General features: G+C 42.6%; 1 protein-coding gene across 5 annotated transcripts in view; it reads right to left on the bottom strand.

Moving 5' to 3' along the window:
- The window catches only part of LOC121644089 (zinc finger protein 521-like), a 91,363-nt gene that overhangs the window by 22,857 nt on the left and 40,982 nt on the right, over positions 1–27,524 (bottom strand). For 4 of the 5 annotated variants that reach the window (XM_041991788.1, XM_041991787.1, XM_041991785.1 and 1 more), the window contains exons 4-6: positions 23,447–26,958; positions 22,387–22,471; positions 22,035–22,067 (exon numbers count right to left, since the gene is read on the bottom strand). In XM_041991788.1, the coding sequence (XP_041847722.1) occupies positions 22,035–22,067; positions 22,387–22,471; positions 23,447–26,602 (3,274 nt within the window). In that variant the 5' untranslated portion in view covers positions 26,603–26,958. The remainder of the gene's footprint in view (positions 1–22,034; positions 22,068–22,386; positions 22,472–23,446; positions 26,959–27,524) is intronic. The other variant, XM_041991786.1, reaches the window with a different exon arrangement.

The raw sequence follows: 27,524 nt of genomic DNA on the forward strand, positions 1-27,524 counted from the left end.
AATAAAGTAAGTAAGACCGAGAAAATAAGGATAACAATTAAAAAAGAGTGGCATTATTTAGTCTGGTAAAAAAGGTCAGCTTTAAATTTTTAAACATGACCATGGTAACAAGACCCAGCCCATCTCTCTGTTTCGGAGTCTTTCTTGTAAAGCTGATAGATTTTGAGTCGTGAGCCACTCTGATGTATATTGGCATGAGTCTGTGCTGAGCAATAATATTAAAGGCAAAATAGAGTCACGCAAGAGTTCACCCTCACTTATATTTTCTTAATTTTTATGTCCTCAATTCTTGTTCTTGCCTCCTCTCCAAGCATCTCAATCATTTCCACTTGAGATATGAGCAGAGAATGTGAAAAGAAGACGTGAGGAGATTGAAAGAGGTTGAGGTAAAATTCATTTAACAATTTGACCGTCTTGCTTTTGACCAGTCATTTTAGACCAATTAAATATCTGTAGCACTTATGTATCATTGCTATTATTTTATGATATGTTATAACTTCTGTCAGACGAGCATTTTTTAGGAAATTGACTTTTAATGAACTTTACAAAATGTGCCACACCCCTTTTATATGTAATGTGTTCTGAAAGACTTCCACCAAGAAAACACCTGTATATCCTCATCTCTCCTCCAGATCCATTCAAGGAATTGAGACATCCTTCATGATGGCATGCTGAGATCGATTTCCAGGTCAGACACAGGAGGACGTTGGAAAAAGGAGACGAAATAGCACAAAATAGAAAAAGGAGACTGGTTTGTCACCTTCCAGTGTGTATGAAGATCATTCTTTGTTCCTACTGCCCTGCTGGCATTGTGCACATGTGCAAGCCTTTACGACTCAACTCTATTACAACAACATTTCAAATAGCAGCTTGACATCAACAAAAAAATATATATACTTGCAAATTTTACCTTTCACTTCCTCCAGCTTACATTCTGTTCAGTAATACTGGTTGATGTTGTTTTGTAACTTGCTACTCTTCAAATTTGTTTTTATTATAAGTAAATGTAGCAAATCCTACAGTTAGATAGGATTTATCAAGATAGCCTGAAGAACATCATGAACACAAAGGAATTTGTGTTATTTCAGAGTTTCTGCAAACAGTATTTGTAATTATAAATGTGAAACAGCACTGAATATATGGTAGAAATATGCTTTCTGCCACAGGGAGAATTGGTACTAGCAGATAAAGATAATGTTCCAGCAGGAGTTACAGTACTGTAGTACCGCTTGAAAAAATAGCCTGACATTTTCTGTAACCACATCACCTGTTTTTCTAACAGACAAAACCACCACACTGGCTAAAACTTGGTCAAATGAACAGTGTGCAGGTCACAGAAGCAGAGGAAAGGAAAAAAGTGAGTGGAGAAGTCCACAACAACAAAGGCGAGAAGCGAATACTTGTTATCGAATGATATGTAGGCGCAGCAGCTGCAGGCAGGTACGGAGGTCCATTGGGGACAAACAGTGCAGGCTGCTGAGATGGATTGCATGGAGTGCCGGACCCCCTGCAGCCACACAAACACCACTCTGCACTGAAATGCTCTAATTTACACTATACATGCCTATTCCTAAACTGCGGGGCTCATTCTTGTTCAGAAGGAAATAAAGGTCAAGCGACTATGCCTTGACTTTCCAAGACTGGGTGAAAGTTGCTGGCAGAGTAAGAAAAAAAAGACAAAATAAAGAAATAGTACAACAGGCAGAGTAAACTTCCTGGCAATGAAAGAGGAAAAAAAAAAAAAACACAAAAAAACATGGTGTGAATATAGACCAGATTCTCTTTCAGGTCTCAAAAGAGTGAGTGACCTGAATGTAAAAAGTTAATTATGGGCACATGTCCAGCTTTTTCTTTTTTTTTTTGCTAGCCTTGCTGTGGCATTGTCAGGCTGAGGTATGTGGCTCTGTGGGGTTTGAGGTCCACACAATGGAACAGGGGAGGAGAGTGTTGAGGAAAGGCCCCTTGTCTGGACTCGCGGCATGGAACACTGTACAATTAGCCAGCCCCAGCGTTCTGTCGGCTTATAATTATCAGTGCTTTCCTTAATTGACTCCCTTAGCCTGCTGCAGAGGGACCCCCCCTCTTCCTCATACCCCCTTTCCCCCCTGCTAGATGCAGGCCGCCAAGCGCCACGCCAGGCTCTCCAAAGTCATTTAGAAAAGCGCTCATATTTTCGACACAAAAAGGGGGAACATTTGGTGAGAGAGAATTCATCATCAGGTGTCTAGAGGTTTTCCTTAATAGAAAAGCTGAGTCCCACTGAGTGCGCTCCGTGTAGCGGCCAGCCACGCATGCTCAGGACCAGCAAGCCGCCATTCGCAGCGGGCCACAAGACATTAACATAATTTTATATAACACAGGCACCCGCACTGGAAATTTAATACATCTCAGCAAATACAAGACAGCCGTTTTGCATAATTTTTTTTCTCATTCACTCTCCCTCCTAGCTTTTTCTGTCCTCTTTCCATGACTCTCTGCTGTCTTGTCTTCGACCTGCCTACATCTCTCACTTGCTGCCACTCTACTTTGCCCCCTCCTCTGCAGCACAACCACCCCTCTTTCCTCACCCCATGGTGCTGCTCTCACTAGGAGAGGGGAAGTTCATTACCTCAGCTAAATCAGAATTAGTCCCTTCATTTTGACGGGGCGAACTTCATTAGAAAGGCCCTTCCTTAATCCAGCAGGGAGAACTGATGAATCTACATGGGGCAATAATTTGCTTCACACAGCACATTTAGCCACTTCCTCCACACTGTTTCCACCCGTCCCTTTTCTCTGCCTTTCTGGCTTTATGTACTTATAGCTACATTTTTATTAGATCTACCAAAAAAAAAAGTGAGAGAAAGGAAAACACCTGCATATAATTAACTAATGGCAGCAGAGATGGTGTAAAGAATGAGTTATGCTGTTTGGAATGTCCCGTCTCCCCGGCAGACTTTAGGGTCTCTGGAGCAGCCATAGCTGACTTGGCTGACACTCAAATGCAAGCAGAGTGAGCAGGGAGGAGATTAAGCTGGGTCTGTGGATCTTGAGTAGCTATTCAAGCTAATTTTCCAAAGACATGATTATGTTATAGATTTTTAAGATACACACTTTTTTCTTGTGCATATTATTGAAAAGATTAAGTGAAAAACCTGAGATAGAGAAATAATCAGACTTGTGCTTCCTTTGTCTTTTGGGTTTCTTCTGTTTTTGAAAACCTACACAACACACAGTTTTTGCCAGGATCTCCACAGAGACTGAGCTCCAGCAGTTGTCCAGATTTTTACAACAAACTAGAGAGTGAAGAGATGTGAATCAGGACAGACAGCCCCTGACTGCCATACCACAGCGCCTGGTGTCAAACAGATGTGCAGCTTGGCAGCTATGCTCCACAGAAAACAGAGAGCCACAGATTCCAGGGTGGTTTTGAGTCGTGCTGCCCTCCCCTCTTTCAGCACTCCTCCCGTCCCCCAAATAGTCCCAACTCCCCCACACTGTGCCCCTGCAGTCGCCCTCCCTCATCACCTCCACACAGGGGTTCCCTGACAGGTAATCTCGTCCCTCGAATGTGAAATCTCCGACAGCGATGCCCCGCGCTTTTACCCCCTACCTTTGTGGCTGATGGGTAAATTGGAATGGCGCACCCTGCTGGTGCAGAGAGCTCTGAACAGACAGCAATGCACACATGCTGAGGCACCCCTCACACGCTCTGTCTAATATAGTGGACATGCACACTCGTTCCAAGCTGCAATATCCATGCACAGAGACACCTCCATGCACAGATGTGCACCAGGGAATAAACACAGTCGCACACGCTTCAGGTAAATCATATACACTGTCTCATAAACGCGCACCCACACATGCCAGATAAGCGCGTGTGGTGTGTTTTCCCTCATCTGCATACAGATTGAATGAAAGATAAAAAAAAAAAAAAAACAAACAAAAAAAAGCTGATATTGAGATGAGTCTATACATGTTGAAATTTAAATAAGCATCATCTGAAATGGCTCAGCTTGTGTTCTTTTTTTTCAGAAACTTCACCTGACTTCTGTTGCCATGGTTTCTATTATGTGTACACTGTAGGACAGAACAGATAATAGACAAATAGTAGAAACCACAGAGTAAATGTGCATATTGCTAGACCCCCAGTGTGGTTGATAAGCACTGCCAATTCTGGGTTTTACAATAAACACATTGTTAAGTATTAATAAATACTAACAGAACAAAGGTTATCATTTTTTACTTTTTATGCGGCCAGGCTCTGGAATAGGGTTTCCCAGCAGGCTGGTTTAACTTCTGCTCCATTCATCTGTCTAGTCCTCTCCTCGGTCGATGCTTTGAAGCATGTGTGAATGGTTGAGTCCATCCTCAAATCGCAGGGATGTCCTAAACAGTCAGTGGGACCTGAAGGGGCTAAAGATCACTGCAGCAGAAGCCACAGAGGCCTTCCTGTCAAAGGCAGTGCATTCAGGGGGCCAGGGGTGAGGGGAAGCCGAAGGGAGCGAGCCAGAGACATGACATACATTTCATTACACTTAAACCAACTGTGGGTTAAACTCAGAGCCCCGGATTTCCAATGGCGTCTCAAAGGATGGAATAAATGGAGGTGTAAGAGAATAGTTTTTACAAAGAACACAATAGGTAGGTGGACAAAAGCAGGCGGCTGGACTAATTGCTTAGGGGCTTATAGGAATATTTTTTTAAGTACTTTGGTGTAAAGATCAATTTAAAGGCCTGCATCACTATGGCGAAAACTCTAAACTCCATCCTCAGTTAGAAACAATAACCAAGCTTTAGAATGAAATGTATTTCATTCCCTCTCTAATTAAGTATATACATTATCGGGATATTTCTTGACACGTCTTCAGATGTGTGAGCCATTTCTTCCTTCTGTATTTACTTAAGCTCCATTTCTCAGATAGGATTGAGAGGAGAAAACATTCCTTCATCTAGACATGCAATGAGTAGTCTTTTCAACAAGAGCTTGTAGAGAAACTTGTCCATTAAGTCCGTCAGAGGATGCTCTCAGAAATGAGGGGCCGTATCACTGGAGAGGACTACAGGGAGCATGTTCAGACAGAGGCTGGGGATAAAGGAGCTGGACGTACTGTAAGTAGTGTAATGGCTAATTCACCACAGGGTCAAGGGAATCTGCATCCTGACTTTGCCTCAAAGCATCTTGGCTTTAAGAATGTATGTTCGCTAAGAGTGCTGCATTGTAAAGATGTGCTTCTTGCCATTCCCACTACAATATGAAGAAAACTATTTGCAATCTAACCTACTTTCATATACACAGTCATGCCTATTTGAAATTCCTAGGTGTATTATTTAAATGGCTATAGAATTACAAAACACTATTGTCATTGCTCGCTTGGGGGGGGGGGGGGGCACTCATTAAGCTTCTAACATATCGTGGGTTTTGATTATTCTATCAGTTTCATCCTCTTATTATTGTGACAAACTCCTGCTATTTTCTTGCCAATCTCCATCCAGCTGTCATATTTCTCGAAAGATCACAAAACCCTTCAAACACACTTGTGATATGTCTTCAGATTCACCAGACATTGCTTGATTCCCCCATTGAATTTGCAGGATTAACTCAAGGAAGAAACATCTCATATTTCTTAACTGGTTGCTACGTCTGACATCAGAGTGTATGCGATTCTAACGCACTGGTATTGTCCAGGGGAGGGAACCCTCACTCTAACCGTCAGCGCTTCACCAAGTGGGACAGAGATGATTAAAACACACCATGGCTGTGACTGACAGACTCCCCACAGCTTCTAGAAGATGACATATTTCCAAGTCACACAGAAAAGCAACTCCTCTAATTTTAACTCTGACTATAACACCGACCCCCTCTGTCAAAACTAAAAAAAAAAACAGCATGCTGAGATTCTTAACCACAATAAAAGTGATAACAACTAAACAGAGAAATAAGTTTAAAAACAACAATAGGGAGGGAGGAGACAAAAGGGCTGAGAAGGCGCCATTTCCCTCCGGTGCACGCAAACAGCAGGAACCTGTGAGCTTGTGACAACACCTTCAAACATTTCTGTTACTTTCACAGAAATATCTGATGCTGATGCTGATGCTCCAAAGTGATGCTTCTGCAGCAGTCTGTCCCAGCACACATTCGACTTGGCAAGCTCTCAGTTGCCAAAAAGAAAAAAAAAAAGCACTTTACTAACTGACTGTGTTTGACATTTGTCATGACAGGAATACAGTGAGAGGAGGAGAGAAAAGAAGAGTGAGGTGGGAGGAGAGCAGGAAAATGGAGGAGTGGCGGAAGGTGATCAATGTGTGAAATTGTTTGCGTGAAAAAAAAAATTCGGCATGCTCTGGGTTTGTTGTAACTCCCGTTTTTCTGTGATGAGGAGGATGGGGAGGGAGTGTTTCCTGTTATTGTCATATTGTGCAGCGAGCTCAGGGTCGTGTACTAAATGATTCACAGAAAACTGAATCTTTTACATTGGCGTCAGCAATTCAGCCAGGCGCCCTTGTGGGGGAATTCTTTTTGTGTGTTTTTATTGAAGTCTGCATTGAGTGCGCCCAAAAGCTCTGACAGGGGGCCCCCGAGGGCGCTTGTCTTCACCTCCAAATCATAAGATGGAGAGACGAAGCTCCCTCTGTGCTCTAAATTATACCCCTCAACACCCCCTCTTGCACACAGACTTGCAACCCTGCCCTCCCACCCAAAAAAATAAAACAGAGGCAGAGAAGAAAAGCATTCAGTAATACAGTCCCAGTGGAGGGCTCCACAATCGCTCTGCGCTGCTGAAACAGCTGACAGGCTCGATGTGGCAGGTCCATTCCCTGCGGTCTGTCAGAGTTGGTGCTATGGCATGACGGTTAGTATGTCTTCTCTGGGGTTGTGCCTCCTTTGCATGCCCCTAAGTGCCCCTCACATGACAGAACCCTCCACTGACCCATGGAAGCTCCATAGCTTTGCCCCAATTACTGAAGATGGTAGCCACAACTCTGGGTTATGTGCCCCTTTATGTCTCTTTACCTTTCCCATGCTCCCTGGTGGCTGGGAGACCTATATGAGGCTGCTGGCACATTCAAAGGAGGTTGAGGGGACCAGAAAAAGGGGCAGAAGGGAGTTGATGTAATTTGATCAGTGGGCACAGCTGCATAAACAGGAGTATCATGGAATTTCTGCCTGCTTGCTGGAATTGACTTTGCATGAATGGCCTTCCTCTCCCCCTAGAATGGACCATTTTCCACATGTCTCAATGAATATAACAACCAATCCAGAAACATGAGTGCAATACTGGAACTGCAAAACCAGCTTGGGTTGGCTTGTGTCTTTTCTCGAGCTGTGAAATTTTCCCTCTCTGGCCTTCTTTGCTAAAGACCTCATCCAAGTCCTGCTGCCTGACCTGTCAAAAGCAGCCCCATTCCCCCTCAAATGCCCAAACAAAATAAACCAACAACCGCTGGCAAGGTCAGAGGGCAGCTGCTCTGGGTGCTTAGACTCTGGTGTGCCCTCTGATTGGTGGAAAGGGCAGTGAGTAAAAAGGGAATCTTTTCAAAGTGAAATCTCCAGCTGATGGCTTAGAGCTCAACACCCCACAGTTTGTTTCTCTTGCTGCTGTCAGGAGTTTTGCCTGAGCCATTTGGAAGGATTAGAAAAAGTGGGGGAAGAGAAAAATTCAACCAGACAGTGTGTACTGTAGGGTCTGAGTGATGGTTCCAAGACCCCTTAGAGAGTGATAAACCTTTGACCTTGACAGCCCCCTGTGGTGACCCCTGACCTCTGGCTCTATGCCACAGACTCAGTAAGACAGGTGCAGGCAGGAGAGTGACCACACCCCGCCATCTTGGCGAAAAATCTAACTCATCCGACCTACTGCACCTGTCCTCATGGTCTGGACTTTGAAAATTGATAGAGAAGGAAAAAAAACAAAATACATGAAAATATTAGACTGTGACTGGGTTGCACTGATTATCACAGAGAGCTACGAAAGAAGAAAATGTTCAGAAAGGTTATGTGAATGATAGTAAGAATGGTAGTCTGAATGAGTGTGCGAGTCAGATAAAATATAAAAGGATCTGACTTTTAAAAAGTGTTTTATAAAATGACACAATGCTATGTAAGCAATACACATGTAGATATTATCAAAGAAAAGGTGTGTGGAGAGTGGAGGCACTATGACACACTGCGCCTTTTACTGCTCTAAAGCGGACATGAGCTCCAAGGTCGTGCCAGTCCGCGCCAGTCTTTCTACAGATCCATTTCCTCTCCCTAGGCACTTCCCTCATGTTGTTGGCCCAGTGATTCAGTGCCTTGCATTAAGAGCAATTCACCTGCCTCCAGCGTCCCAACGGCACAGGTCCCCTGAGGAAACCAGGTGGAGCATAAAAAAGTTCCACATATGGTAAAGTCAAGCTGCTCGGAGGCTGCCGAGTGTCTGCTGTGGGGATTGAGCCTCCTAAAAGGCCCAGCTGGTACTTGGAAAAGGGCTTCTGCATTACTACACCTCAGTGTCTGTTTGGGCTCCCCTTTGGAAAGTGTTGGCCGGCGTACATGACCAGCCATTTTAGATTTCTCCCTCTACCCCCACCTCATCTCTAGCTCCCTCCCGTCTTCCAACTGGTTCTGTATCCAATTGAACATTTGGTCCTCCACTGCTGGTTAATCAAATTCCTCCATCTGGCCCCCCTATCCCTGTGGAACACAAAAGGTGCAGCCGGAGCCTGGGTCCAAGTGCATATTGGGAAGGAGGAGGGGGATGGAGACAGGGACTGCCTACCTAACTTACACAGCCCAGTCAACTAGATCAGGTAGAGAGCATGAGGCCAGGCCTGATCGTTTTGGGCAAACAGGAACAGCTTGGGACTGAGTATCAGAGCCCTGCTGTTCATATAGAGCTCAGGGACATCAGTCAGTTCATATGACAGTAGGAGGGTTTTATGAGCTAATACCTCCACATACACTGTAGAATACTGAATAGAGTGAAGCCTAAGTACTACTGGCTACAACAGAAGGGAAGAGCTGTCCTGACACAATGATGTTATTCAGTTTCTGTGGCACTAGAGGGCACTGCTCTTAAAAAGCACTGTCGAAGAACAAAGGAAAAAAGAAGAAAAGGGGGGAAAACTGACTTATGCTAAATCTGCATAGTGCTTGTCGTCTTCTTACACCGCTTCCTTGAGTTCAAAGTAGCCATTTGTCGGTTACTAAGCAGTACTTAAGCCTTTGCTCTTATCAAAAAGAGCTATCATAAGATATTACACAAAGCCAACAGTGATCTTTTAATCCCCCAGAGAGGCTGTGGAGCCTTCACAAAATATCGCCTTAACTGCATATTTATTAGAGGAGACCTTTCAAAAAGTTAAACAGGTTTCAAAGTGCAGCCACTTTAACAAAACACTTTCCTTACAACTATGGTGTATCCAGCTGATCACGACGGGTCTTTGCTCTGATTCTATAAGAGAACGTGCGGCGAGGTGAAGGCAGGAACATCAACTAAGGCACAGATATAGAAACACATGGCATCTTAAGTGCTGCCTCTACCATTCCATAATATCTATTGTATGATTTCTATTCATGTCCGACCATCCTTTCCCCTGCCAGGTGGCAAAACATGTGTCAATAATTAAACTGCTTTTACATAACAGGATACAGAAACACAATGCAATTTGCTCCCCATATTTCATTGAGCCTTTATGAAAGCACATGAGAGAGCGTAATTAATCAAACCACTGGAATATGTGAACGGCAATTTCCACTTAATGGCACTTACAGGGATTGGGTCCCTTAAGCACCACGTTCTGTCTACCAAACGAGCAGGCTTCAATTTTATCTTCATAGTTCAGACAATAAAACCTAGTGTTGATGTTAAACAGCACCCGTTTGACAACATGAAATCTGCAAACAACATCCCCAACCCAACAGGGTCCGTGTAGTCTGGTGTCAATCTTTCGGACACGCCATAACAGCGATAAGCTTGGATGAAGTTAAAGATGAACTGATATGGCCACATATACATGCCTCTCATACTTGGATTTCAGAAATGAATATTCTTCATAACGATTTTGCTTTGACCTCAAACCTGAGTGTAAGCTCTGTATTCACTTATCCACAGCAGGGTAACCACCTCCCAGCCAGGGACAGGAAGAGGATCATTCACTGCTTTTAGTGGTTTTCTGTGAGAAGATGGTCCTCGTCTAAATGGCACCCATGTCCCTAAAAGTGTTTCTCTCCCCCCCACCCTCTTTCTCTCCCTCTGCCTTTCCAAAGACTCCCCTAAGTGCAGCATCTTGTTTCAGTAATTCAGCCAGGGCAGAGACAGTGGAGAGAGGAAAGTAATCGATTTCTCTCTCATTTGGTTCCTCCTAGACTTGCTGTAAGGCCTCTTAGGGGAGTTCTGGACTATTGGACAGAACAATGTTATGGGAAAGAGTGTCATTGCGTTTAAGGTCATCATTACACCAAGGTTTCATTTTGAGTGTATTTTTATTGGTGCATGGACCCTGCAGAAAAAACAAACATCACTGTGGCCATTTCAAGGATGGCGGACATCAAGATTTGCTCGTCTTCTATTTGAATGATAGAAGAAGATATCACACACTGCAGCAATATGATCCACTGTGGAGTCTCAGAAAACTGCTGTTAAGTAGCAAGCTTTTAGTGAGGTCCATAGGTACGCCTTCAGTCTATAAAAAGACTCAATTGTTTAATAATTTAGAATAAATGCCTTTACTGTATGTTTACTATTTCTGCCCCATGCCTTACATCATCTTTCCAAAAGAGGAATGGATAAATGGAAACTGAAAAAGTGAAATCAAGTGAAACTATGGGGCTGGAATTATGCATTGCTTTCTTACCACAGATCTGAAAATGTCACTAAATTATTAAACATTTATGTTTTCTTTTTAAAGAAATTCTACCTCTTTTCTTCCACTTTAGCATTAATGTAAAGCACCTAATACACAGAAGCTATTACTGTACCATTTTTAATCAATATCTGCCAATAAATGTCTCAGAATAATAAAGAAATATATATATACAGAATGAAACCATCATGTTGCATGTTGTATAGATAATTTTCATTGGGAATACAATGAATCTTTCAGCTACTGTGAAAATTTACAGCAGAATTCTAGGTGTGAGCAGTGGAACATATAGCATGCTGAATAACAGAGGCATTCTGGTTGTTTCTCTTTGCCTCTCAAACTGGGCTCATCAACAGGTTTTTGTTCAGTTCAGCTACTTTGCATCTCCTGCAGTTGTGGCTCTTTATGCTTTCCAATCATTCATCCCGTGTTTCAAGTCTTATGCCCGCCTGCTAAATTCTTAATAACAGTCAGTAACTCTCAGGTTGAGCTTCCATTCATTTACATCTGATTGATATATTCCTGCTCAAAACCAATTAAAAATGCAATTTAACTACCTGCAGATCTCGGCATGTATTATTTTTAAAATAGAGACCAATCTCGCGTGTTATTAGGAGTGCAGCAGCTGCAACGCAAACAAGACAAATCTATCTATTGTTTATTACCTCCTCAGGCTTTTTACCCAGAGGGCAGAATAAGAGAGGGAGGAGCAGAGGTCAGTGTAATTACAATTCACTCCTTCCTTGGAGTCAGACAGTGCTAAGACATGCACTGGCAAATTCCATGGCAGCATCGTATATCACATTACCATGAAGCCCCAAAGAGAGCTAACCTTTGTTCAATTCCATTTGATTCTAAGAGAAGAAAACACTGACAGTCTTATCCAGCCTTGGTGTTTCAAGACTTCACTTGTTTGTCTTTCAGTCTTGTGACTGCTCTCGCTTAAGATGTGCCATTCCAAAAATAAAGCGTCGAGGGACTTGGGGGATCACTGAATCATCCTGGGTTGAATATCACATCATCTGGAGAGCTTCAAGGTTCAATCTTCAACAATTCCTGAGAAAAAAACGACAGCTTGTATGCAGGATAATACACAATGTTTAGCTCCAAGCTGAATAAGTCTAATTCAGTTTAATTATGGATTTCAGTTGTTGCTCACATTATAATTAGAAATTATATGTACATTTTTCTGTGACACTTTATGCTCCGCCTTTGGTAAGAAAGACTCCACCTGGAAGCTCTCTCCATTTTGGTTTCTGTTGGTTAATACAGTACACTGACATTTGCAGCTTCAGTACACTCTAATATGCCTGTTGACTGAAAATGCGAACATCAGCGCTGATAGAACGTGGACCACTGTTACGGAGCAGAGAGGGCATAGTGGCGATGTCTTTAGTCATGCCCACAGCCAATGTCCTTAGCTCTTTGTAGCAATTTTTAAGCAGCATGGAAGGACAAATGTTGCCACAGAAGATGGCAAAAATGTGAAGATGAGAATCAAGTTATAGAGAGAATGTCAGAAATCATAAACCAAAGAAATACAAAGATGAATGAACGAAAAGAAAGAAAGAAAGAAAGAAAAAGAAAGAAAGAAAGAAAGAAAGAAAGAAAGAAAGAAAGAAAGAAAGAAAGAAAGAAAGAAAGAAAGAAAGATCTGTGAATTTTCCTCTTCTCCCCTGAGACCTCCCTTGATGCCAAGCATTCATCATCCAGCCTCTAATATCAGTTATTCTGTGGCTCCTCTGCTTACAGCAGAATTAATTTCTGCTTTAATTACTCTCATCGGCGGAATGCTGATGAAGAAGAGGGACGAGGCATTCTGGGACTCGGGCCTCATTCCACCGCTTTAATTTGAATGAATTCCACCCGGAGACGCTGGCAAACAACTGGCAGCCGAGCCCCGGGAGCCACTCTGGGACTGCGCAGAAGAGCTGCAGCCATGGCCCCCACCAACCAAGCTACCTTGTGTGTGCGTGTTTGTCTATTGCATAGAGCATGCTGATTGTGTGCGAGACTGAGTGCTGGAGTGAAAAGGGAAAAAGAACTCACAAGATGATGAGAAGAGAAAAAGATTGATAGATTAAATGAGTGTCTGCAATGTACATGTTTACATTGTTTGTCTATGCTCTTATAAATGTACCCAAGGATATGGGGTGGGAAAGTAGAACTTGTATATAAAAGTAAAGTGTAGGTGATTTTATACCATAAGAGATAGTGAGAACAAGTCCGTATGGAGGCAAAACATATGAAATATGAACAACATCACTGACTCCGGCCTACTGTGTAACACCAGTGTTAGTTTGAGAGCAAAAATCATTAATACTTAATTTGATTATTTCAGTTATGGCACACCACACTCTCTGACAAGCCCCTAGCCCATGTATCATACAAGAACAGGCAGTATAAAAAAAAAGGGTAGGGGGGGGGAGTATATGACCAGGAAAAGTTGTATGTGTGATACACACATTACATATTTGCGTAATGAAAATAAGTGCAGAAACAGTATAGCATCGGCAGAGGAGCAGAGAGAGGAGCCATAATTGACTTTTCTCCAAACCAGCTTGGTAGTTACAGAATGTAGCATATTGGATAAGGATTGTGATTGATTATGTTGGTCTGCCATAGCAATTCGTTTGATTAAATGTAACCATGGGTTTCTTTTCCAAACCGTAATGAAGCAGCAATTTGAGGCTGAGAAACTGGAGGATTTTCAGGCCCACTGCCTCCAGTCCCACACTCTCTGTCTCTGTGTGTATGGGGCATCTAAACAGGCGTCACCATATTTCTGATTGAGCACAGAAACTGTACAAAAAAAAGTTTTTGATTAACATAATGAAGATAATAAAACTACTTATTAAAAAACCTCTAATTTAATGCAAACACATGGATTGCTACAGTTGGGCTCGGTTGCTGAAAAGACTTTAAATAATAGCAAGATTTTCAATGCAATGAATAATTATGTGGCACGAATCTCTGCAGGGAAAACATACATTTCCCCACACAGCAGAGTAATGTAACTATAATTAACACATGTGCTGAAATTGTGTAATAGGAAGATGCTCACATTCACTTCAATTCATTGCGCTGCACTGTTTAACACGAGCCTGCATAACACAATTCATCTCCTCCAATTTTATGTTGCGAGCCAATCCCTCTGCTAGTTTAGCAGAGGGTGGTGAGGTAGGTAGCTGTGACCTCCACTAACCCCCGAAACCTCTGGACAGGTGGGCGGTGGCCTACGTGCACTGTCCATTTTGGCAACAGCTCTTCTCCCTCCGGTAGCTCAGGCCATGATGAGCAGCTGGGTCGCAAACACTAAGCACATTAATATCTTCTTAATGATAATAATCATTATGGCATAAGCACCTTCCCCAAAGTGAGAAAGCTCACGGATTGTGCCAGAGTAGCATCGTCGTTAAGGTAAAAAATAAATAAATAAAACAACTGAGATGGAATGACTCTTTTAATGGGTACCAACACAAAGCCACCAGGATAATGCACACACTAATGTACTAATGTGATAATGAGATACAGCAGAAACATTAGGGACACCAAAAACTCAATGAAACCCGAGTGAATGAATAAATAAAAACCTATGCTCAAACTTAACTTTGACACTACTACTAAAGCTGATGTGGCCTACATTATACGTTACATACTGCATCACAGATATATGTATGTTTTATTAATAAAAATTTCTCCAATACATTTCCGTAGTCCTCATGATTATTTTGGACATTAACAAAATATTTCCCAACCTTGTCTTCTTGTGCCTTTGAAGACATGAAGTGCAACTTGCATACAGTATTTTTCTCACATACTGGCCTCATTTAATATAACTGTCAGTATTCACCTATCATAAGCCATTATCTGTCTCATCCACGTTCATTATTGAAGCTAATGATCTGTTGTCCTCTTTGCTCCCCATTGAAGGAGGACTACATTAAAAGTCTCTTACTAACTTAATTAGTAATTATAAATGTTAAAAGATTAATCAGAGAGTGAGTGGCTTAAGGTTTACATCTCTTGGCAGCAGTGGAACAAATGAAAAGACAAAGAGGCCATGTCACTTTAGTGTTCACACTCCATCGTCATGCAAGAAATGAAACAAGACGTAAAGAAACAGAGGAAGTGTGACCATTTCACTTCTAAAGGCTGTTACTTTTTAATGAGTTCTTTTGCATATGAAAAGTTAAAGAAATTTAAGCAAAAAGAAAATATAAAATATGAAAATGTTGGGAATATGTGATTTAAGTTTTGCCACAATTCCTCCATGCAAATCTAGCATGCTGTTTCTATTCGGTAACCTACAAGCAATTCTGTAGTGCATAATATGCTGTTTACAGGAAGCCACATTTAATATGGTAACCCATGATGCATGCAGTCCTCACATTATCTCTTTCTAACAAGATGGAAATAGATACCCTTAATTAAATCCTGAGTGTACACTAATTCCTTACTAAATCTGCATCTCTCTGACAATTCAACATCAGCAATGCTGTGCACTCCAGTAAACATATAAGCACTGATATCAACATTAAACCTTAATAACTTATAGAGGTTCCATCCAGGGAGTTCCTGTGTGATTTCCATTAATGTGAGGGGAATCGCCCAGGACCATCCCCCTGTTTTCCGGAGTATGTTGATGCTCAAGCCAGGGGGTTTGATACTGTTGGTGCAGGAGGAAAACAGGCAGGAACTTAAGCTGTGCTGAGTTGTGGGACGGTAGAGATGCAAAGTGCACTTTTGCCTGATCCTCAACAACATTTGTGAGAGAAAACTGGTTTAATTTAATTCCACAAATTAAATGAGATGAACCAGCATCAACCAAACCCCAAAAAGAGCAAATATCAGTTTTATATTGTCAAAATAAGAAGAGATTTTAAAGTAAACAATAGCCTGTTTTGCAGCACTGCCCTTTTACTTTTAGAGGAGAGTGTTGAACTGTTGAACAGGGAGTCCTATCACACGGAGTGGTGTGTTGATGAGGGGGTTGGGGGGCTGGCCAGTGGCCCACAGCACCTGAAACCTATTAGAGAGCTTTGGAACATTCCACAGGGTTCTTCCACTTTGGCCAGAGGGCATCGTAAAGGTCCTCACAGACGAGGCTCATGCGACTCAGACACTGATAAACAGCCAGTAAAGTAAAACATTAAAACTAGAATGTGATATGGAAGAGTGTGGTGTCTAAGATTAAAGGAAACGACAAGGAAAGGTCCAGTGGATCTTAAAACTTTTCTGCATCTATATTCACAATATCTTTATAAAGAAAAACTAGGATTAAACATGTTTACTGCTGGCAAGCAGAGTAAAACTTTTGTTAACTTTTTATCAAATGGTTTGCCATCTGGACTTAAAACAGTGGGAGTCGAATAGTGTGCATAAGCTTAAAAAAAACATGAATAAACATCGACACAATATGCTGCCAAATTTCTTGGAGACAGCCTTAACTTCTCTATGTACTATGTGTACATACAGCATATATGTGTTTTAGTGGTATCAAGGCCCATCACTTTGGCTGGCTCTGTGTCCATGCCTCAGTGTTATGCTCACTGGGTTTAGCTCTATGGGTGTATGTGGCCTCTCCTCTGGCCGCCCGTGTCCATTTGCTCTGCGGGTATGGCAGGCCTGAGCTGACAGATGGCCGCCCCTCTCCATTCCGCTCCAGAGTAACACAGTAACTGGTTTTTCCTCCGCCGTTGACCTTGCCACAGCCAGCCAGCAATCCAGGCTGGCACTCGGCCTGTCGAACAGGAGGGTAATGAAGTCCAGCGTTGCTCACATGATTATTAAGGCTTTGACACTGGGGGGCCTTTCAGAACCCTATTCCCTTCCCCTCTCCTCCCCTGCCCGCCATTTGCACAGCCAAACTTTGATGAGGATGGTCATTCATTACACAGTACTTTTGGAAAACCACTGTTGTGCTCCATAAAGAGAGCTTAAACTTTTTTTTTTTTTTTTTGCTGCACTTTTTTGGAGTCTGTTTGTATTCTAAAACAAACCTCTCCACACCTATGAAACATGGCTAACAACAGCTCTGAGAACAATACTGAAATTCTTTCCTGTTCAGCAGCATATGATAGCTACTAGTGTCGCAGTGTGTGTGTTGTTAAAAAAAAACACACCAAGTAAGAACTACTACACAAGATCAGATCAGATCTGTCACACTGCTATTGGTGCTGACAACCTCTAAAAGCAATGCAGTTCAGCAGCAGGCCACCACTTTAGTCTCACTATAAGTGTCCCTTACCACAAGCATCTCAAGGCATGCTTGGAACCTTGGTCCCATCAGGGCCAGACTGGGATTTGAGAGGTGTAGGTTGCAGCTCTGACCTTTACTAAGGCAGGACTGTCTGTTTGCACTTCTCCCCTAAGCCCCCCTCCAGTCAGACTGCTAAGCAACCCATCAGATCATGGGTGTGCATGCACCTCCGGCCTTGGTGACATCTCAGAGACCATGGGGAGGTGGAGCAATGCAGAGGTTAATTCTGATCATCCAGTATTTATGTGTTTTACTTCAGAACAAGGGTTTGCATTAACCCTCTAAAGGGGACATCTCTGATGTATATCAATAAAACATAACAGAAAGTCAGGAAGAGCCTACCTTTATTCAGGTCACTTAACTGTAAAACTAGATTTGCACAGGAGTACTCTGAAACAGTATGTTTTGTCTAAAAATATCTTTTTAGGATGCTAATTTATGTTGTAGAGTGATTAAATCAATAAATGAGCACAGTTCAACCCATCAATGAAAGGCATTTACCCCAGTTGCCACAGTGATATCAGCCTACCAATTGCAATGCAGGAAGGGGCAGCAAGAGCCCGCTTGGAGTTTGTACAAGCAGGCTGTATGAACTGAGAGCATCAGATATTTTCTCACATGTTGGCCTAGTCTGTGAGGTGTGGGGAAATGTCAGGAAAATCAATAGATAAGGACCACATCAGACTGAGCATGTCTGGCTTAGCAACAGACCATCCCCATGGTGATGTCAATTACCTCTGCTTTACAACAAAAACACCAGGAAGAGCAAAACAGTCTCTGCAAAGCTGTAAAATTTTTAATGCAGTCTCTTGGTTACATCGAGGAATTTGTAAGAAACTTCTTTTTTTTCACCCAGACAGACAAGTAGCACAAAGAATGTGAGAATCGTATTGGTGGTTGTTTTTTTTTTTTTTTTTTTTGCAGCTCGCTCTGATTTCTATTCTCCTCATGGACCCCACATTAGTCAGGGAGACGTATAATGTAACAAGCAGTAAGGTGCGCATAATTGCATATTAGCAGCAACACACTTGGCTGCACGGGAGGTGACTATGCTAACGAACAGAGAGGCGTTATTAATCACCAATTAATAAAAGCCGGCAGATATCACACTCAGTCATTGCATGCATGGATTCCTTTGTTTCCAGTGGCTGGTCCAAACCTGTTCTCTTATTTATTTCATAAGATTGATCTTGTTACTGTGCTGTATTGTTTATTGAGTTCTGACTCTGATCCAGCCCCCTAGGAGTCAAATGAGGAGTGTTTGGTCATGTTTGTTAACAGATTACATGTGTACATGCTCTATGAATAAGTCCTAGAAAATGTGGGAACGCCATCAGACATACCTAATCAAAGAGGATTATAGGAAAAGAAAATCCCACATTCTGTTTATGTATCAGGAGGGACAAAAGGACTTAATGAAGAAATAAATGTGTTGCCACCAGGGCACAGACAGTGATGGAGACCATATAATCAACATACACCGGCCAAGTTGCTCTTGGGGCCCAAGACAAGAGGATATGTGTCAAGGATAATTTGAGGCCCTTAGTAAGAGACAAAAAACACGGCTTTCAGCTTCAAATACTGTTACAGTGTGCCTCCTGTTGGTTTCTCCACTAACAGCCAACACAGTGTGTTTTGCCAGGTTGGAGCTCTGTTAATATGAAAATGTGAGAGCTTAGATACTGAGACAGAGTAAAATGGAGAGATAGGGGAGTGGGAGAAGAGAGAAGAGGAGGAGGAGAAACTAGAGGAGAGCTAAAGGCCTTCATTTGCTCTCCTCTCCAGCTCTGTAACGGCCCACAGTGCCTGCTTCACACAGAGCGGCCAGCTGTACAGCAAATGTGTCTTTCCCTCTCCGCCCCCGAACCTTTCCACCCCTCCGGTGCCCCCCCTTTGCCTGGGCCGACCAGGCCACCAGCTCCTCTCTGTGAGAAGAGGCTCCTCCCTGACTTGGCTTCAAGCTCAATGCTGTCACCAACCCAAAAAATCTGTAGAGGTGACCCCAAAAACATTTTTTTCTGGGATGTAGTTTGGTTTGTTTGTGTACAGTTGTCCTTCTGAGCACCGCCACCTTGGCAGTTGCTGCTTGAAATGTACTGGAGTGAGATATGAATTAGGTTGAAAGCAGATATAACAAAAACCTGTCACCTTCAAAACCCTTTAAGACAGAGCCCATGCTTCAAAAGATGTCAGGGCTCTGAAAATCCACACAGGGACATTTGAAACAGAGCAATAAATGGGCCAAACGTGCCCCCCATGAGGCTCCAAATGTCATAGTTTACACTGGGGTCAAAGTGAAGCTATGGGGTGGCATGATGGCGTGCTGATAAAACCAAACAGGCTTTTGTGTCAGTAAAAGACCTTCAAAGGTCCTCTTACAAAAGGCAAAAGAAAAAGGTGACTTTATGAAGCACAACAATTTTAAAGATTTTTTTCTAACAGTTACCAGAGATCAAAATGAGAAAATATCTTGATGGACAGATTGTCTTTTTATTTGGGAGAAACAGAAAATTAAAGGATTGATAGTGACTGCAACAGCTGAAAGCTGTATAAATCTGTGTCTCTGGAGAAAAATCGGACACCCTCAATTCTGTAAGTGTGCCATGCCAAAAAAACTCTAAACTAAAGAGTGGCCAGCTGTCTTCTGGCCTGCTATTAAATTGCTCCTTGGATGGTGGCAATATCATTTTTTTCTCCATAGGAGTATCACACCAGGTCCCCAAACAGAGCGACCAGCTGTACAGCAAATGTGTACTGATCCATCTGGGCCCTAGCAGGCTGCAGCTTCCATCTTAAGACACGTGGGGCTGTTCACAGGCTTGGCTGGGGCTGGTCTGCAGCACAACCCTCTGCAACCATGGCCACCTCCTTCCCTTTCATTTACCTCCATTATCATAGTAAATGTTGAGTAGCTGAGCACCAGAGCTGCCCTTTATGTCTAAACCAGGACCGTCATCATCTGAGTGTAATATCCATGCATCAAAATGTGCTGGCAGTCTTACAGAAGAGGCAGCCATGACTGCTTTGGCCTGATGGGGGAAGGTGAGGGTTGAAGCTCGATGCACTTGGTTTGGAAAGACTATTGTATTACAAAGGCAGCTAATAAGGACTTGTCTGGGTGAGACAGGCTCAGGTTTGTTGTTCCATACACTTTGCACTATAGTTATGTCAAGGCACATCACTATATATAGAGTTATCAGTGTGAACTGACACCACGGAGCAGGGCATGGATGAAAACAACACCCCTATGAATCCAGCGTCTGCTCCATTACCTACGCTAATAACGCTGACAGCTGAGCGGAGATGACCCCAGCCCCCTGTTTCCCCTCTCCTGTGCAGATGGCCATTAAAAGGAGAAAGTGTCCCTTTTTCTGTAGAGAATGCATTTAGAGCTTTTCCAAATTAGTATTTTTTTCTCAGTTTTTGGCCCAAATTGGTTTTGCTGTGATTACTGGGTTTAATTTAACCATATTCTACGGTGAAAAGGAAAATTCTTAAGAATCAATATAAAGCCAGGAGATCAATATTTGTAATACTACTGATGTGATGCATATGATTTTTAGTGCTACATCAGTTAAACATATTTTCTTTGTTCTGTTTAGACTGCTTCTTGTTTGTTTGACAACTTCATACTAAGATGAGTTTTGTTTTCTCCACATTTAGAGATCACAAGACAAATGCATCTAACAGAAACCCTTTTGAGAAGTTAGATGAAACCCGTTATCATGCTGAATACTAAGCAATGGAATATCAGAGAAGTAAGACATCAGACAATAACCCAATCACCTATCCTCCTGTTATCTTAAGCTTTCTGAATTCCACTATTATGAGGCAACTGAGTGCTTGTGCGGCTGAAAGACATAAAATAACCAGTAGGGGGGTTTGTTTTCTACCCTCCCAGTGTGTTCCGTGCCTGCCTTTGCGAGAGAAAGGACTAATGCTGGCATGGTACTGTATTAGGCACCCCCAGTAGACTAGTGGGTGAGCAGATCGCAAAGATGAATACAAAACACACACCTACACACTCTCAGCTCGTCTCTCTCTTTTGCAAATACACCGCAGAATCAAAATCACAAATCACATGCTTCTGATTGTTTATGCACAAACAGTGGGTCCCTGATAGAATTGCCTACTGGTCCTGATAGAATTGCCCACCGTGTTTAAATTCACCTGCGCCTAGAAGCGTGTCCCAAACAGAGAGGCGGTTTGGTTCCAGATCAATGAGTCTCTCCCCCACTGAAGACAACAGATAATGCAGTGTAATGAAAGAGCCGCCAAACGAGCTGAATAAATGAATGAATAAAGGAACGTGAGATCGGAATTCAGACACCTACTTACTGCAGGCAAGAAAACCTGTTTTCCAATTGTCTCCTCTCTATAAATTATTCTGCCTGCATACAAATGGCAACCAAAAGTGAAGACATTTTCAAAATGTGAAGGTTGGTCTTACACTTGCACTCCCAGCTTAAGAATTTTGTTAAGGAAAATGCTAAATTTTGAATACATTTTGAATATACATAATCTATGACATTCATATAACCATGATTTTCAAATGTTTTGATGCCATTAAATGCAGAAGGTGTAGTCAGGGCTGAGAAGAGTGCTTATGTGAAAAGACACAACAAACACACTAAAAGAAAAAAAAAAAAAAGACAAAAATCAGAAGCAATGTAAGGATTTCTTCAAAACATATATATTGGATAGTAATTGAAATTTTAAACAGTTTGAATAAAATCAGTTTGGAAATGAATAATTTCAATAATCTGTCTATTTCCCCACAACTCCAAACTACCTAGAATGGTTTGAAGTGCAGAGATTCTGCTTCACAAGCATGCAGACACACTATAATTTACCATTCACATGCATGAAGAAAATAAACTTGCAGGATTATGAAAGCACAACACTGAGGATGCATTTGATGGTCAAAATATTAAAATAATTCCACCTATTTGGTGATGTGATCCAGACACTTGTGAGCCTGAGTGAGACAGGGTCAAATATTTCATTACATATATAAAATCAGTCTTTGTATGTTAGTCATCCTTTAAAAATACGTGGGAAAAGACTGAGGTTGGTTTAAAATGCTCAAATGTGACATTTGGCATATTATGCTTAAAATTTTGCGCACTGACACAATGAGAGTCACACAAAATCAATTAAACTAAATTCCTAAAGCCCACAATAATTAATGTCATGCTACATTTAAGAGAAACTTTGGCAAACTACACAAGCATGATATTTTTGACAGGGTTCAGACAGAAATGATTCTAATAGAAACAGAAAGAGTTGCCACCTACCCAGCATGTGGTTGGCCACATGAACTTGGATGTCCCATTCACTGTAGAACACCATCTGACATTTGATGCACTGGTACGTCTTTTTCTATGAATATAACAGAAAATAAAATATGGTCAAGTTGGAATAACAGATAACTAGAATTGTTCTAACAATTTGATACAGTAGCCCTATCCAGACATGACATACATAACAATAATGGCTTCGCCAATTTTTTTAAGCAATGGTTTTCATTCATTGACCACTTTTCATTCATTCAGCCAATGATAAAACAGGCACTATATGTGCAGTTTATGCCATTACTGCAAAATTAGACATAAAACATGTTTGTCTTCATAGAAACACAGATTTCTCACAACATCACGACATAACATCATAGCAGTTCACAGCTGTGTGTCAAGTGTGCAGTGGTTGTGTGAAACATAGCAGCAGTGGATAAAAGCTGAAAATATCACTTTTCTTCATGTTTAAGTTTGTTGAATAGTCAGTGTTAGATCTGGGAGGTTTTAATTGCAGTGCATTAACAATGTAGCAGTTGTCAACTTAAAAAGAGGGCGAACTTCTACTCAAGCTGAGGTTATATCTCTATTATTACCTCAACTTGTCATACTAGAGACTACCTGCACTACCACACAGATGACCTTGTAGAGTAGGTCCTCACAGAGTTATAATTTTCTTATAACAATGTTGCTTAGTGCCATAAAAACTGACATCAAACTAAAAAACATGTAGAATTGTTTTAATCTTAATTGATCAGATTGGTGGTAATAATATTGAGATATGGTCAGACAGAGAGCAGAAGCTGCAGCTCAAATGCTTTTAAATGTTTTCTCTTCTTCATTTGAATCAGAGAATGTTAATAGAAGAATGGTTGGTAGTGTACCCCTTTATCATAAATTTAAGCAAAATGTCACAAATAGTTACAGAAAAGCAAACTTTCAGTTGCTACTAAAATTATGAAAACCAGTGCATGTCTGAAAGAGGGTAGCGATCAAATAGATTTTGCAAATCAAATATTATTTTTATTTGCTCTTTATTTTATACAACTTTAATCAACAGTACCTCTTCAGTTTGTGAAGGACTGGCTCTGGGCATTGGTGACACCTGGGGGGTCTTCATCTGCCCGCTGTTGCTATCCCCGCCTTGTTCCCGATGCACTGTCTGGACATGGTTTTGCAACTCTGCCTCAGACTCAAACTTCACATTACAGCTGGAACAGCGTGTCTTGGCTGCAGATGATGAAGATGTGGAAGAGGATGAGGATGATGAAGAGACAGTTTTGCCTTTCCCATCTCCAGGACTGAGACTCTCTCCTTGCACCCATGCAGCAGTAGTTGTTGCTGGGGTGGTGGCCCCACCCTGCAGTTGCTGCTGCCTCCCTCCATTCACTGTCGGACTGGAGCTCTTGGAGCCGGCGACTGTCACACAGGATGCACACAGTCCATAAGGCAGTCCGTTGATGTCCAGCTTCACCAGGTCTTGTTTGGACCTAAAATCTTTCAGGCAAGAGGCACACTTGAAAAACTTTTGAGTGTGGTGTTGCTGCTGGTTTTGAGAGATGGCATTGTTGCGGCCCATGGGTTGGTTGGAGGACATTGTCCCTGTCTTCTGCATGTGGAAAGTACCGTGAATCTTGAGCTCCAATGTGGAGGTGACAGTCTGCATGCACACCACACAGCGAAAACCTGTCAGGGAGTTTCTTAGGTCAGGGTGCATCTGGCAGTGCTCCAGGAAGTCCTCCTCACTGTGCAGTGGCATCTTACAAATACGGCAGCTGCCCGTGTCCAGGCTCTTGCTATGGGTGACCTTGTGCTCTGTCAGAGTGAGCAAAGAAGGGAAGCGCTCTCCACAGATGGGACACATGTAGTGTTTGACAGGCCCAAGGTGGGTCTGCATATGTTCCCTCAGCCCAGCTTCAGAAAAGAAGGTACGGGAACATACATTGCACTTGTGATTGCCCTTGATCATTTCAGCTTTCCTTTTTATCATTGCGCTCTCACCAGGTCGGATATTGTGATCTCTTAATTGATGGTTAGTGAGGAGTGACTCCATGGTGTAAGATGCTCCACATATGTCACACCCATACATGGGCTCTGCTGTGTCAACCTCTTCCTCACTTCCATCATGGCTGTTCTGGGACTCCACAACTGATCCTCCTGCTGTTCCTGCACCATGACTGTTAGTTAAGAGACCTTGTAACTCAGCATCTTCTTTAGGCTGGCCTTCCCCGCCACTTACAGTGGAGCCATTCGCACTGCAGTTCGGAGTCTTTCCCTCAAACGCACAGTGTTTCTCTCTTAAATGCTTCTCCAAGAGGACAATGGCATGGAAAGCTTTACTGCAGAACCGACAGTTGTACTTCTTGCTGTGGGTGGTGATGTGGCACTGCAGCTCCACCTCTGTGCCGAATGACTCTCCACAAAAAATGCATCGGTGGGCGCGTCCTTGGTTCTCCAGATGGCTGTGTTTGACATGCAGCTGTAGGTCAGTCTCGTGCCTGAAGTCCCAGTTGCAGGATGTGCAGCGGTATACCTTTTTCTCATTGCTGTGTTTTACAGCCAGGTGAAGTTGGGTGGATACCTTTGAGTCAAACACTTCCTGGCACAGAGTGCAGCGAAAGAACACAAATGTATGCATATCAAGTAAGTGCTTCTGCAGATCATCCACTGAAGTGAACTGCTTGTCACAGCTCTCACAGATGTAATAAGTGGAAGTAATAGTGAAGTGAATTGTCACATGCTTTAGCAGGGATTCTTGATTGGGAAACTCTTTGTTGCACTGTGGACAAGTGAGCTGAGGCTGCAGACCATCCAGATGAGTTTTGAGGTGAGTCTGGAAAAGGTCTAAACTTGTATACTTGGCTCCACACTGGTTACATATGAACTCACTAGTAGTGCGTGAGGCTGAGCTGCTTTGTTTCAGCATGGCAGTTTGTTCCACTGATATTGGTGAAGAGGGACTGAGAGTGCGTAGGGATTTCTTTCCATTATTGATGTAGTTTAGGGCCAGGGGAATGTTTTTGTGATTCTCCTTGATGTGCTTGTTGAGCTTTAGAACACTGTTGAATATGGGAGAGTTGGTGCAATATGAACAGGAGTACACCTCTACTATAGGTTCCTTGGGAGTTACAGCCAATGGTGAGTCAAAGCGCAGGCTACCCCCATCACAATGGGTCTGACGAACATGCTCTTCCAAGGTAGCCTCTGTCAAGAACCCCATGAAGCATTGTGGACAGAAGAAGGCATTACTCTCCTTGGCAACGGGACTGGGGAAGCCATGGGAGCAGCGAATGTGTTCCTGGAGAGCATTTAGGTCACTCAGCACCTCAGGGCAAAAATTACACTGAAGGAGAGCATCAGGCAGGCTGGCTAACAGCGCAGCATGGTCTTCTGCATTGTGAACCTGCTTAAGATGTTCATTTAGATTTAATAAAGAGGGCAGAACCTCCAAACAAAACTGGCAAGTATGAGCTTGTTCTGGCTTATCCAGATGCATGGTACGTAGGTGAATTTGAAGTACAGCCAAGCTGGAGAATACTTGCTTGTTGCAGTAGATGCAACTGTAGGAGACTTTAGGCTGTTTTGAGGAACGCCCTCCTATGTCAGATGTGTTCTGAGCAGCTCTCTTTCTCCTCCCCCTTGTTTTGGGCACAGGTGGTGCTGTCTCCACCATTGTGGAGCTGTCGACAGAGAGGTTGGAGTCAGGTGTAGTGCTAGAGACAGAGGTGTAGCCTACAGTAAGCAAGGAAGGGCTGTTACTATGGTTACTGGATTCAGGGAGTTGGTGAATGTCCATGTGAGCATAGAGATCCTCAACAGACAGAAAGTGCTCAGAGCAGATAGCACAGGTGTGGCCTTTCCTATCTCTGCTGTGGGCCTGGTCAATGTGGGTCAGTAGGGTGCCCTCATCGCTGAAGGGCTCATGGCAGTAGATGCACTGCAGGGTCGCACCCAGACCTCCATCCTCTGATGGAGAGCACTCAGGGTGACACTCTGCGATGTGCCTCTGAAGCTCCTCTGGAACGTCAAAGCCTTCCTCACAGCGGCTGCATTTTCGAGTTTCCTTTAACTTCCATTCATCAGCTCTTGAAAAACTTGAGCTGCTGCCATCTTTGCCCCTTTCATGTACTTGCATGTGGCCGTGAAGAGAGCTGGACGAAAGGAAACCTCGACGGCACACAGGGCACTTATGGGGTTTGTTGGAGGCGTGGGTTTTCATGTGTATTTTGAGGTGATCACTGCGGGAGAAGGCTGAGTCACACTCTCCACAGTGGTACTTCTTATCACCAGTATGTAGCTTAACGTGCCGATCTCGGCTGCGCTTGTGTTTAAACAGGCGACTGCAGAAGGTACAGCTGAAAGGAAGTTTATCGCCGTGGCTCTGTTCGTGGCGCTTGAGAAAGCTTAAGCGACTGAAGGACTTGTCACAGAACTGGCATGGGTATGGTAGACCAGGGCCTCCTTCCTCCTCACCAAAATCATAGTCCTCACAATGTCCTGGAGAAGTTTGATCCTTACTGGAGGGAGATGATGCTGGCCAAGAACATGACGGGTCATCCTCAAGATCAGCACCGTCTGGAGAAGAAGAAAGACAGAGCAAAAAATAGAGAGCAAGTCAGAGGGAAAACACAGAGAGAGGAGTATAAGTTAGGTCTAAGGTGTTTTATAAGACTATAGTAGAAACTTATTTGGCTCACTCGTGAATAAAAAAGAAGGGCCACTGTGTCATTATTTGAATTGGTTATTATAAGGTTATGGTGAATGAATTTTAATTTCTATGTGGTGTAGATCAATTTTTCTTCAGTGGTTTCAGTGGAAACAATATCTCTCCTTAGGTGTTATTTGAAAAGTTACATTCAAATGTGCAATTTAAAGTATAATTAGAGAAGAGAATAAGTGGAAATACTTTTACTACAATTAACCTTGTATGTGGCCGTGTAATGGCTTAGCCCACTGTGACTCAAAACACAATCTCTCTGACATTTAAAGCCAACACAGACAATGGGAGTGCTTTAGGATGTAAGCCCTGCATGAGGTAAATTAGAACATTTCTATTATTCCTGAATTTCCTTACTAGAATATATATATATATATATATATATATATATATATATATATATATATATATATATCAAAGGACG

The sequence above is a fragment of the Melanotaenia boesemani genome, chromosome 8 (genome assembly GCF_017639745.1).
Source record: "Melanotaenia boesemani isolate fMelBoe1 chromosome 8, fMelBoe1.pri, whole genome shotgun sequence".
Lineage (NCBI taxonomy): Eukaryota > Metazoa > Chordata > Actinopteri > Atheriniformes > Melanotaeniidae > Melanotaenia > Melanotaenia boesemani.